The sequence below is a fragment of the Marmota flaviventris genome, chromosome X (genome assembly GCF_047511675.1).
Source record: "Marmota flaviventris isolate mMarFla1 chromosome X, mMarFla1.hap1, whole genome shotgun sequence".
NCBI classification, from domain to species: domain Eukaryota; kingdom Metazoa; phylum Chordata; class Mammalia; order Rodentia; family Sciuridae; genus Marmota; species Marmota flaviventris.
Genome location: NC_092518.1, coordinates 101,718,741 through 101,732,816, shown reverse-complemented (window position 1 = coordinate 101,732,816; position 14,076 = coordinate 101,718,741). Strand labels below are relative to the sequence as shown.

The window sequence follows — 14,076 nt, the reverse complement described above, 5'->3', positions numbered from 1 at the left end:
GTTTTATTGCTTCTGTTTTGCTGTGAGCTCATTGAACACTAAATGAACAGATTTTAAAAAATGATTTATGAAACATAGTATAATTGCTTTGAATAAACCTGAGGAGCTTTTCTCTCAGAAAAACAAGCTTTAGTGCATGGACTACACAATATTTTCTTGGATGTTTATCTGTCTCCTGAAAATTCCTAATTCTTAGGTTCCTGATAGCTGCCATTGCTAGACAGCCAAGTATCAGATATCTGAGGTGACACTATATATCTACCTTTTAAGTACATCTTTTTAAAAAATTCTTAATGTTTTCTTTGTTATACACTAGAAAAAAAATTAGACTTAGGTAGAGAATTAACTTTGGACTTTAAATCAAATTATTGCCAATTAAAGGACCTGTGTAGTCAAGCACAATCCATATGCCCACTACTGTGCAAGACATCTCAACACGATGGTATGAACACAATCTTTTTGCAATATATGGCTTAGTTGTTTAACATGTACTTGTTTTGCTTTTTAAATCAGAAAAGAGTTTAAGATAATATATGATAAAAGGGAAAAGTAAGTTATATGAATTCTAGGTATTACTGAATTTGAGAAAAAAGATATTTGCTATGAACTGGAGCAGCAAGGAAAAATCTCACAAAGTTGGATTTAGAAAGATTAATAGGATTTAAAGAGATTAAGAGAATGGGGAAAGACAAATTCAAGGACAATCATGTTTTTCTTCTAATACTTCTGGTACTTACCACCAGAAAAATAATACAGGGATGATACAAAACTTATTGGTCATTTTATCTACGTCAGGTACTTTAAAACTGACCACTACAACCTTAAGGAACTCATCATAATCAATCAGCTGGGAGCAGGGAGTAGTGGTGGTAGGTGGACATACTAAGCTGGATAGAATGTAGATTTAAAAGAATATAGCAGTTCTCATATTTTTTTTCTAATAAATGCTTGAAATAAAGAAAAGGGTTATACTTTTAACTCACGTTTTCTGTTTTAACCTTCCACCATCAGTATCTGTTGGCTGAGATTGTAACTTTTCTTCATCATCTGACTGTGCTGCATCATTACTACAAGAAGGAGCAGTCATTGTAAAAGAAACCACTTCTCTTTCATTTCTCAAAAATCTCTTTATACTTACTATATAATCAGCTATCAGAATAAAAACTGAATGCCATTTAGTAACTTCTAAGAAACTTATTATAAATAAGTTTTTTTTAACTGGGCACTGCACAGAAATGTTAAAAATAACTTGTGGATATATTCCTTCCAACTCTACAGGTACATCATATATTATATTTAATAAAAAGTTCTTGCTTTTCTAGAAATTGTTCCTAAGATCTACATATATTATATAGTAAAGTCAATCGCCTCACTCTAAAGATATTTCCCAGCCCTACCAAAACAATAAAATATTATAAAATTTATCATCCTTAAAGCAAGGTTTCAGAAGACCAAGTATTTATCCCATATAGCCTTTAAGCCTCAATGTTTTTGTATTGTCTCTAGTATAAGTTATCTTAAGAGAAACTAAAAACTATGCAATTTAAGATTTATACTATTTTCTCCAAGTAACTATATAGTCATAAAAAAAGAACAAAGTTAAGGAATATATATAATAATATATTTAAATAAAGAACACTGAATGAAACCAAATTAAGGCCTGTCATGGTTCAAGAATTCTTCACTACTCTGAATATTATAAATGATAAATAACAACATTAGGTCATACCTTACATATTCTTTTGTCCTTCTCATGATGTGTAGAGTGAGAGGATTAATACCTGTTGGCAGCTTCTCTTCAGCAAGACTTAAAGGTATTTCTTCTCCAGTATCTAGGTTCTTAATCATTACACTGGCTAAAATTTCCTGAGGTTAAAATAACACCAAGATGACCTACAATTTAATTATCTTTTTGAATCTATAAAGTCCTCAAAAATTTAAGAACTTTCTAGATACATTCAATACTATGCACAATAATTTTTAAACATTTTTATTAATATATAATTCACATACCACAAAATACACTCCTTTAAAGCATATAATTCAATGGCTTATAGAATATTCACAGAGTTAGTTGGATGTGGTGGCACATGCCTGTAATCCCAGCTACACAGGAGGCTAAGGCAGGAGGACTAAAAAGTTTTGAGGCTGCCCAAGGCAACTTGGTGAGACCTTGTCTCAAAATAAAAAATGAAAAGTCTAAGGATGCAGTTCAGTGATAAGAGTGCTCCTGTGTTCACTCCCCAGCACAAAAAAGAAAAAAAAAAGAATGTTCACAGAGTTGTGCTACCATTGCCACTAAGCTAGAATATTTTCATCACCCCAAAAGAAAATTTCCTACCCATTAGCAGTCATACCTCATTTCCCTTTCTTTCCTGCCCTTGGAAATTACTGATCTAGATTTTGTCTCATGGATTTACCCATTCCAGACATTTCATATAAATCCAATTATATGATATGTAGCCTTTTGTGGCTGGATTCTTTTATTTAGCAGGCTGTTTACAAGGTCCACCAATGTAGCATGTATCAGCATTTCATTCCTTTTAATTATTAAAAATCACACCATTGTATGGATATACTATATTTCATTATCCACTCATTAGTGATGTACATTTGGGTTCTTTCTGTTTTTTTTTTTTCAATTATGAACAATGCTGCTATGTACATCTGTGTATATTTTTGTGTGGACATATTTTACTTTTGCTTAGGTATATGCATAGGAATGGAATTACTGGGTCATGGCAACATCATGTTTAACATTTCAAGGAACTGCTAAACTATTTTCCAAAGTGTCATAATTTAAAAAAAATGTGTTGTTCTAAAAAATATTTTGCTTCAAGACTGTTGAATAAATTGGGCAATAGATGTATACAAAGTTTTAATGGTAAAAACCATTCAAATGATAAAAACCACTTTATGTTTGTATAAAAACATGTATCTATAAACTTGCTTTTTATAAAATATAGATCCTACTTTGAACATGTTTATTCTACTGTTTAACTGCTTAAAATATCAAGTTTCAGTCAGGGAATGCAAGATACAGCACACCAAAAAAAATTAAGATAATCTTCAATTTTCATTGTTTTTCAATATAACTTTATGGACTAACAGTCATTTATTCTTTTTTAAAAATGTATTTTAGTTGTAGTTGGACATATCCCTTCATTTTATTTATTTATTTTTTACTTGTACTGTGGATTGAACCCAGTGCCTCGCATGTGCTAGGTGAACACTCTAACGTTAAGCCACAACCCCAGCCCCAGTCATTTATTCTATATTTTAAAATAACTAGAAGAGTCCAAAGGTTTTCAATGCAGAAATGATAAATGTCTGAAAGGATGAAAATGCTAACCACTCTGGTACATGTACACATTATAAACATGTATTAAATCATACTGTACCTCATAAATATGTACAAATGTTAAATGTCAATAAAAAAAGTCTAACTGTGGTGACCTATAATAACATGAAGTACATTCATACTGGTGGGCAACTATCAGGATCATCCATTTACAGAATGTTCTTATTTTCTTGTTATGATTTTTACATTTTATATTCTTAATGGGGAAAAAAAGACAACCGAATTCTACCTCATCAGTAAGCTCTCTCCCAGAGTTGGATCTAGGTCTCTGAGGGCCCATCACTTCACCTGCTATTGTCTGCCCATCAGGTGCTTTTCCATTTTCCTGAAATTATAATTTTATAAACAGAAAGTAGACTGAGTCAGTATCTATAAATTCAATTATTCATTATTATACATAGTTCTAAAGAATTCTATAATCCAGTCATTGGAGTCTACTGAAACTTTAAATGGTATACTCCATTTCAGTCCTTTATTGTTCTCTGAATGATGAAAAACATTAGATACCAAAACTATTGCTGCCCATGATATAAAAATATATTTATTTGTTAATTTACTTGTCTTAAAATGAGTAAATGTTCTATTTGAATCTGACCCAAAAGCAGCTCTCTACTAAAATTGCTACTAATCAGGCTGTATGTGGATAACTCCAAGGCAGGAGTTAGAAAACTTTTTTCTGTCAAGATAAGATAGTAAATATTACTTTTTGTTCACATACAGTTTCTCTAACAACTCTTTAAAAATGTAAAGACCATTTTTGGCTTAAAAGAAAAAAAACATGTAATGATCATGTTTAGCCTACAAAACAATCGCTGCTGACCTCTGCTTTAAGGTTTTAACAAGACTACAGTGTTAGACCTCTCAGTCTGCTACCCTGCCCCGCCTCCACTAAAACACAGGTAACCTTGAGTCTCAGAATTTGGCTGTGGCAAAATTCATGTTATTTAGTCTTTTGTATAGCCCACTGCCCAGTACAAAAGATTTTTATGATTAGGAAATTATAAAAGTCCACTGATTTTGATCAATATTATTTAGGTAAATGAAGAGTATAGTTGTAATCAATAATAAGCATCTGTCATGTTTTGAATACCTACTACCTGCCATACTTCATTTACTTTTTTTTCTATTTTATCAATGGGGCATCTGAGATTCAGATGCCAAATAACTTACTAGGCTCACCCAGCTAGTTAGTAACAGAGCTACATAAGGGAAATAAGGGGGCTAGGTTTGGGGGACAAGAAATTATTTGGCTTGGAGGAGAAAGAGGGTTTAACAATTAACAAATTATCCAATTGCAGAAAGTCTGATAATGCCTATATCAAATATAACACTAATTCACCAACCTGGGCAGTAACTATTTTATCTCCACTGGTAGCACTTGCCAAATCAAGAGAAGGCTGAGAATCCCTGACTGTACTTTCTGAAGTCATTGTTGTAGTTAGGAGAGAATCAGACGTAATATTCTCTTTGGGTACTGCAACGATAAAAATAATAACAACTAACATTTATATAGGCCCTTAAACATATCTTAAAAGTGCTTTAACTTTTATGTGATTCTTTTTTTTTTTTTTTTTTAGTACTGAGAAATGAACCCTGGGGTGCTTAACCACTGAGCCACATCCCCAGACCTTTTTAATTTTTATTTTGAGACGCAGTCTCACTAAGTTGCTTAGGGCCTCACTAAGTTGCTGAGGCTGGCTTTGAACTTTCGATCCTCCTGCCTCAACCTCCCAAGCCACTGGGATCACAGGCATGTGCCACTGCGCCCGGCACTTATTTGGTTCCTAAAACAAGCTTATGAGGAAAGTTGTTTTATTACTCTCATTTTTTATATGAAGAAACCATGGTTCAACCAAGTTATTTAACTTCCTCAAGATTATTCAGTTCATACAGTAAGGAGTGAAGTATTCAAATTTAGACCTTAAGTTTCTATATCCCATGTTCACTTCACCATGACACATTATTTCTCAGCTGGTAATAGATGTGAAAGTTTGAGGTTAGACGAAATGTTCAATAATAGTAACATCACCAATGAAAATATTTTATCTAGTAATAAATAAATAATTTTTATAATGTGGTCATTAGTGTGGTTTTACTGGTTTTAAAAATCATGAACTGAAGCAAAAGCAGAAAGTTAAACAAAACAGTTTCAACTCCCAATTCTCCCCATTAAAACAGTTACTTTTCAATTAATACTTGCCATCTAGATCCGGTGTTTTTAGAGCCTCAAATTCCAATTCACTTTTCTTTTTTCTTGGTGGTGGAGCAGGTCGAGATGGAGGTGGGGGTCTAGGAGGTGGGAAATTAGTTGGAGGGGGTGGGCGTGCTGGAACAGGCTTCTTTGTACTAGCTACTATATCAGGTTCTGGAGTAAGGTGCCTTGGGGGTTTGGCGGGAGCCACTTCTTCCACAGCAGCAAAATCTTTAGTAGATGAAGAGTTTGAGGATGCAGGATCTACAACATCACTTTGTTTTACTTCCATTGCTTCCTTGTTCAATACTTCTATTTCCATTTCAGGCACATTCTGTTGCTCAGTTGAACTTATTTCATTTAATTTTATGGTTTTGTCTACTGACTTCTCACAGGTATCATCAGATGGAAAACATTGTTTTGATTCTAATTCAGTTTCCTCAAATGCACTCTGACTCTCTGCCTTTGTGGAATCTTCCTGTAGTACTTGATCTATGCCTAACAGTCCAGGTACATTACTAAGATCTGTTCCAGATACAACAGGACTGGCAGTAGCCTGATCAGAGAGTCCTTTTCCATTGGAATCCAAAGAGTCATCTTCAAGATGTACTTTCTGACTTTCCTCAATAATACTTTCAATTATCTAATGAAAGGTTAAAAAGCATTTTTTAAATATGAAGCTATTTATAAAAACATATTAATAGCTAATAATTTATATAGTACTTAGTTCGTATCAGGCAATGTTCTTATCACTTTATAAATTTCAATCTTTACAACAACCTTATGAGATTATGTTTCTATTGTGATCAATGTACAAATGAGGGAACTAAGGCATGTGGGGATCAAGTGATTTGCCCAAGGTCAGAGCTAATAAGTGATGAAGCTGGTGTAAACCCAGGTATTTGGGTTCTAGAATCTACACTCTTTAACATTATAACAGAGAATCTGTGTTAGCATATAGTAACAAAAGTTCAATCAAACCTGTAAAATAAAATCAAGCCTAAACTTATATTAAGACTCATAAGGTCATAGTTTATTTATAGAGTTGTGTCAAATTAGTTGCAATAACTGCCTGCTGGGTTTGAGTTTTTTTTTTTTTTAACAAAACCATGAAAATAAAAACCCACCCAGGACAAGAATTCAACTTATTTAGGTCTAAACTTGAGCCTATGTTAGAAAAGCCAGCAGATGCAAGGAGATTAAAGTTCTTAAACAAACTATACCCAATATTCCACTATTCAAACTGATGGCAGGTCTATGAAAAGAGTTCAAACACCCATCCCATCTTGCCTCACCCTGCCACATTCTTATCTGTAGCTGAAAAATATAGAAAGTTTGTCTTCTACCAACATTTAGTAGAAATATATTTTCTACCCAGTCTTATGATTACTAACACATTAAATCTCCCAACCCACTATTTTTCTACCACACCCAATCATGAATAACTTTTGATTTCTCAATTCTTTGAATCCAGCAAGTAAATGGAGTATGTCACAGAACCATCCTCATCTGGTTGAACATAACCAGTCATGCTAAATGAATTGGATATTACTACTACTTGATAATATTCATCTTTAATATCAACACATTCCTTATATCAGTTTTTTCCCCTCAATCTTCGATTTTTTAATTCTAGAAATTCCCTCACTACTTTTGCCAGAGGAATATTAACTAGGGTCTACCTCATTTGTCAATTAGGCGGTAAGGACCTTAGTGATAACAAAACTCAGACTACAACAGGTCTCAGGTTGAACAAGAAGTAAAGACATAGACAGCTGGTATGGTTTCTTTTCTCAAAACGCTTGATGCATGAGGCCCTGGGTTTTGATCCCCAGCACTACATGTGTGCATGTGCGTGCACACACACACACACACAAAAGGAGGAGGAGGAGGAGGAGGAGGAGGAGGAGGAGGAGGAGGAGGAGGAGGAGGGAGGGAGGGAGGGAGGGAGGGAAGGAAAAGAAAAAGGCTTGGCTATAATTGGAACAGACTGCCAGAAAGTGACCTAGCACTTTTATAAACTGAAGGGAAGGAGCCTTGAAATTAAGATAACTGAACAAAGTTCTGGAGAAGAAAGAAGCCCTACTGTGTACTATACCCGGTATGCACACCATCATTTAATTGTTAATTATTTTAACACAGGTCTTGTAAGGTGGCTGGATTATCTTCCCTCTACAAAGGCAGGCATCTGAGGTAAAGGCATGAAGAATCTTGTACAATGTCCCATAGCTAGCTAGCTACAAAGACAAAAATTGAAATCCAGGTCTTTCTTAAAAAGCAAGTGTTCTTTAAAATATACCACACTACTCTGGATGGGGAAAAAAAATACTAAATGGGCTTAGAGCGGTGGTGCATGCCTGTAATCCCAGCGGCTTAGGAGTCTGAGGAAGGAGGATCACAAGTTCAAAATCAGGCTCAGCAAGACCCTGTCTTGAAATAAAAAAATAAAAAGGGCTGGGGATGTGGTTCAGTGGTTAAGTGCCCTGGGTTCAATCCCCTGTGTCAGAAAACAAAACAAACAAATAAAAAATACCTAAATGATCAGTGATGAACGACATTAAGAAGAGGTAAGATGGCTGGGGATATAGCTCAGTTGGTAGAGTGTTAGCCTCGCATGCACAAAGCCCTGGGTTCAATCCCCAGCACTGCCCCCACTGCCCCGCAAACAAAGAAAAAAAAAAGAAGAGGTAAGAGATTAAAACAAGTTTGCTGGGGAGGGAAGAGAGAGATGATAGAAGAAATGGATTCAGGCTTCTTAGCCTCTCATGTCTACATGTAACATGAAACAAGATTATTTGCTGAGGGGCATGCAAGTGGGCATAGTGAGTACAAGATGAGTATATGGGTTTATAAATAATCATTGTACATAACGTAAAGGCACTTGACATAAGAGGGGTCAAAAGGAGCTTGAAAATCATGTTTTCCCTAACCCCCTGAGAACAATCTCTCTCTCCCTCTCTTCTAAACTTTAATTGTTCTTGCTGGTCATTACAGTATGAACAATAATACAAATACAGGGAGCATATGGGCATTCTGCATATTCATTTTCTCCATACTACATAATTTGTTACTGGAGAGTAAGGCCCATGTTTTCAGGCTCATTATATATATATAGTGCCTCACCCTAGATTGTAGGAGGTAATGAAAAGGGAAAGGAGAGAACAGTGAAAAACCATGACCAACACAAAGCAACAAGAGCAACATAAAGCAGTGTTTTGCTATAAAAAGCTCACTGATTTCCTAGTGGTTATAAAATAAACCCCAGATACTTAGTATAAAAGGCATTACCATAATCTGGCCCTAACTAGACTAATAGTCAAACATTCTTCACATTCCCCATCTCCATGCCTTTGGTAATGTCTTTCCTCTCTCATCTCTGCCTTCCTAAATCTTATCCATTCATTAAGAACCAGTTTAGATACTACTTTCTCCATGAAGTCTTCTCCATTCCTATCAGCAAGTAGGAAGTAAAGTCTTCTTTGAGTTCTTATACTAGCTTGCAAATTTATTTGAATGCTTATTACATTTAGCTTTATGTTTATCAAATATCCCCTACAAAACTGGAAGCTATTCTCAGGGTCTTGGTCCAGGGTATAGCCCATAATCTTTATCATAAATGTTCTACATATCATTAAAAAGTGTAGAACTTAAAAAGTGACACCTCAAGTCTTAAGCTTCATTCTACTGTCTCATGGTGTTTTCTCAATACTTTTTTTTTTTTTTTTTTGGTGGTGCTGGGGATTGAACCCTGGGCCTTGGGCATATGAGGCAAGCACTCTACCAACTGAGCTATATCCCCAGTCCCTCACTACTTTTTCAGCTCCTAAATTCTCAATAAAGTCACCTTTTTCTTGGCTACTAACTATAGATAGGATAAATTACAAATGGGTAACTAAGAAAATACTCTCAAAAAGGGAAAGAAAAGCTATAGCAAAAAATATAAACATTTCAATTTCAACAATCATTTCAAAAGTGGCTGGATACATTGTAATAAATTTGTTTGATGGAAACTGATACATCAAGCAAATACTCAGTATTGAAATGGGGTAGAAATATGAGAAAAATAAAAAAAATTATAAGAGTAAAACAGAATATAAAATTCTATCTACACTACAATCAAGTATATAAAAATATGCAAGTCATGAGAACCAGAAGGGAATCCTGACAACTGATATGTTACAGTATAGAACTATGAAAAATTCTTTAAAAAATCGTTACATCCCTGTTTTTTTTTTAATATTAGTTGTTGGACATTTATTTTATTTATTTATATGCTGTGCTGAGAATTGAACACGGTACTTCACACATGCTAGGCAAGCATGCTACCACTGAGCTACAACCCAGCCCCTACATCCCTATTTTGTATGCTGGTACACAATACTACTACTTCTTCCAAAAGAAAGAAGCCCTGTATGCACACCATCATTTAATTGTTAATTATTTTAACACAGGACTTGTAAGGTGGCTGGATTATCTTCTTCCAAAAGGGATTATTTTTTCTTTTAAAGGAAAAAGTATGACCAACATTAAACTATGTGTCCACTAAATTTGTAAATTCTGTAAGGGGAAAACAATCCACACTAGGGGTGATTTTACCATATGCATTTCCCCACATATTTGGTGATTCTTGGAGACATTTTGGGTTGTCATGACTAGGTGGTAGGGGTGTGGATGCTACTGGCATCCCAGTAGGTAGAATAATCCTACAATATATACAACAGTTTCCCCTTCCCTCTAACACAATGAATTATCCAGCCCCCAAAGTTAATACAGCTATAACTAAAGAAACAGTAAATGTGTCATTTTGTTGGCTTTCAAAAACTCACTTGCTATAACAGTGCCTAGGACACGGGAAAAAACTCAGAACTTGTAGAAATGAGTAAACACACACATCCAGTCTTTCTGTGAGTTTTATCCTGATATTTAAAACTGTCTATTCTAAAAATATTTATCTTGTGCTCTGTCTCTTCTAAGAAACCAGCTTCTGGAGCCTCACAGCACTGATTCTTTAAACAGTATCAAAGATATTATCAGAATAAGAACTGATTCCTAAAGACATCAGAATTTGATGCACTGAGTTTTTCAATATCTGTAATGCCCAGTGGCAATTTCAAGAGGAGCTACAGATTATTCTAATAAAGTATAAGAAGAAAAAATAAAAATGTTCTATAAAATACTGTTTTAAGGATAATTATCAATTAGTTAGAATGTAAAAATGACCTACAAAAAGTCCTGTGTGCCTTCAATTACAAATTCAATGGATCCAAGATATAATTTCTGAATAGTGTACTACACTAAAAAAGTAGGAAATTTTCTGTTTTAAATATACCATGTAAATATGATGTCTGCTATATAATAATATTGACATATCTTTCCAACCTTTTTAGACACATCTTGTTTCAATTCTTGTACAGGGGACTCATTTCCAACTTTGTATGCAGTGTTCTCTGTTTCCTGTTTTAAAAAGAAAAGAAATAGAGACCAAATGATGACTTCTTTTAAAAAAAAAAAATCTGCTTAAAAAGGGTTCAAATGAGAAAATACAGCATTAATAAATCTAAGATCCACAAATGGTTTAGATGTCTATATACTGATAGATGCCTACAGATTTCATGCCAATGTGAATTGAATAAGAAGGCTGATAATAGGCAATTTTCTATTTATCTAACATAATAGAATATTTACATTTAAATGTGAAATCCTGCCCAACTCTTTAACATTAAAAAACTGTAACTGAAGATTAATAATAATAAAATAAGAATGTGTAAGTACCTTTGTACCTGAAAATGATTAAAGATTTAAGCAAAGGGTTGAATCAGAATTATTGTTCCCAAAATATGGCTCCATAAATAGACATTAATACAAAAGCATATAATACAGAAAAACACATTCAGAGAACATTTCTTTAAAAAAAAGTCTACATGCTTTATAAAAGGAATCAAGACTTGACCAGAAGTTAAATGAAGCCCCCAGAATAGTAACAGATGAAAAATATTAAACCCACCAAAAATACATATATATCTACGTATACATTTATATACACATACGTACATATATATATATATTTGGGAGGTTAGAGAAGGTACAAATGGATCTTCATTTCTGCTAGAAAAAAAATCAGGGCAAAATAAGACAATTATATAGTTGCAAATTTTAACATAATTTTCTTTTCCATCTTGTTATTTTTATAACTACAGAAGTATAGCAGTTTTTTTTTTTGGGGGGGGGTGTACTAGGGATTGAATCCAGGGCACGCAATCACTGAGCCACATACCCAGCCCTATTTTGTATTTTATTTAAAGACAAGGTCTCACTGAGTTGCTTAGTTCCTCACAAAGTTGCTGAGGCTGGCTTTGAACTCACAATCCTCTTGCTTCAGCCTCCTGAGCCACTGGGATTACAAGAGTATACCAATGCACCCAGCAGAAGTATAGCAATTTGAATGCTACTATTGAATACTGAGAAACATTGCATAATTCTTGGGTGTACATCCCAGAGCATGTTAGAATGTCACTATAATCATTTTTGACAGATAAGTCACTCAAGGCTCATAAAGGTTGCCGATAAGGATTTACATAAGTATTAAGGTGGTACTTACATAAATACCAGGATATGATCATGATAGACTCCATGATAAAACTGCCTCAGAGATTATTATTATGGATTTAATGAGGAAGTGAAATTTCCAAAGGACTTCAATAACCTTAATCTGAGAAGTTGTTTCACTGAAATCCTACCCAGCATTTGGGGAATATTACTAATCTTATACAAACTCTTGTAGAGAAAAAAAAATCATGGAATCTTAGGTACTAGGTAAAATCCAAACTCCACCACTGCTAATGAGAGCCTAAAATGACATGACCCTTTAGATATCTTCTATACTTTTTCTTTTTTGCATAAAGGATTAAACTCAGGGTTTCTTTACCACTGAGCCACATCCCCAGCCTATTTTATTTTTTACTTTGAAACATGGTCTTGCTAAGTTGCTTAGTGCATCATCAAGTTGCTGAGGCTAGCTATGAACTTGTGATCCTCCTGCATCAGCCTCCAGACATGCTGGGATTACAGGCATGTGCCATCATGCCCAGCAATCCCTATACTTCTGATATCCCTCTCCTATTTCCCCCCTCAATTACACTCTGGCCAACTGGGTCATTCCTTGCCACAAAGTTGGTGATTCAAGTGTAATTTTATCAGAAAGGCCTTCAATGATCATCTTAAAATGACTTATCACCACCTGAAATGACATTTTTTTTACCTGCTTGTTTTTTTTCTCTGTCCCATAAAAACAGGGACCTGATTTGTTTTGTTCACTACTATTTCCCCAGTACCTATAATAGTGCCTGGCATTAAGCAGTCATTTGCCCTATGAATGTTGAATAATGCATGCTGTTTTTCAGTTAATACACATGTTAAGGTTATATATTTTTGATTCCTGGTTTCAACTAAAGAAAATCTAATCAAAACAAATTAGTAAAATAACCTTGACAAGATGATAACTTGAAAGGAGATCATCATTATAAGAGCTGTTAAGGCACATTAGAGAAACACCATCAACCATTCTACCAATTAGGTATATCAATCCAATTATCCTCCAATAACTGTTCATTACTAGGAAAATGAGAGGCATTTATAACAAAATTCTGTAGATATTTTGTCTATGTCAAGCTAAGCAAAAGTACATGTTAGTAATTCCTGGACCTCAATTTAATTTGCTTTAATAAAGTACTTACAAAGATCACAGATTAACATTCTTACACAGACCAAAATGGACAAGCAGTGATTAGACTTATATTTTATTTGGCTTTAAAAAAAAAACATCTTGGACTTTGAACTCTGAAAGAAAGGGACTCATTGTAAACTGCTGCTAACCTGCCACATGACCAGATCTTCAGAAATGTGAATTAGAAGATTTCTTAGTAAAGCCCAACTTAGTATATATAGTCAACTGCAATTTGCTTTCTGTGATATATAAAGTCCAGGTCCTTTTTCCAACACCTCAATCAGGCTTTAGGGAATAAGGCAATGGAAATAAAGCATGTGCTTATCTTCCTCATGGTATTTGGCTATAAGATTTGAGTCTTCTAATTTTAGTAAGCACACCCAACAATACTTTGTGAAATCTCATTTCACAAAGAATTTGTACAAAAGCAATCTATAATGGCTGCACATTGTGGTGCATGCCTGCAATCCTCAGGAGGCTAAGGCAAGAGAATGGCTAGCTTGAGGCCACACTCAGCAACTTAATGAGACACTGTCTCAAAATTAAAAAATTGAAAGGACTGGGAATGTAGCTCAGCGGTTAGATCACTTGCTTAGCATGTGCAAGTCCCTCAGTTCAATCTATAGTACTGTAAAAAAAAAGTAATCTATACTCACAGAAATCTTCATTATTATCAACTAAAAACATTAAGCTAAAAGAATTTATAAAAAATTCAAGTCACTTCTCCTTTTTAGCAGTGAGGGAAGAGGAAACTATTAACAGTGACTGAAGTGACATTTAAAAAAAATTAAAATGTGGGGC

At 34.3% G+C, this 14,076-nt stretch overlaps 1 protein-coding gene across 2 annotated transcripts in view; it reads right to left on the bottom strand.

Annotated features, from left to right (window-relative positions):
- Wdr44 (WD repeat domain 44) overlaps positions 1-14,076 on the bottom strand; it is a 90,085-nt gene that overhangs the window by 41,655 nt on the left and 34,354 nt on the right. For both annotated transcript variants that reach the window (XM_027930826.2, XM_071606204.1), the window contains exons 3-8: positions 10,932-11,006; positions 5,562-6,195; positions 4,705-4,835; positions 3,591-3,686; positions 1,730-1,866; positions 984-1,067 (exon numbers count right to left, since the gene is read on the bottom strand). In XM_027930826.2, coding sequence (XP_027786627.1) covers positions 984-1,067; positions 1,730-1,866; positions 3,591-3,686; positions 4,705-4,835; positions 5,562-6,195; positions 10,932-11,006 — 1,157 coding nt within the window. The remainder of the gene's footprint in view (positions 1-983; positions 1,068-1,729; positions 1,867-3,590; positions 3,687-4,704; positions 4,836-5,561; positions 6,196-10,931; positions 11,007-14,076) is intronic.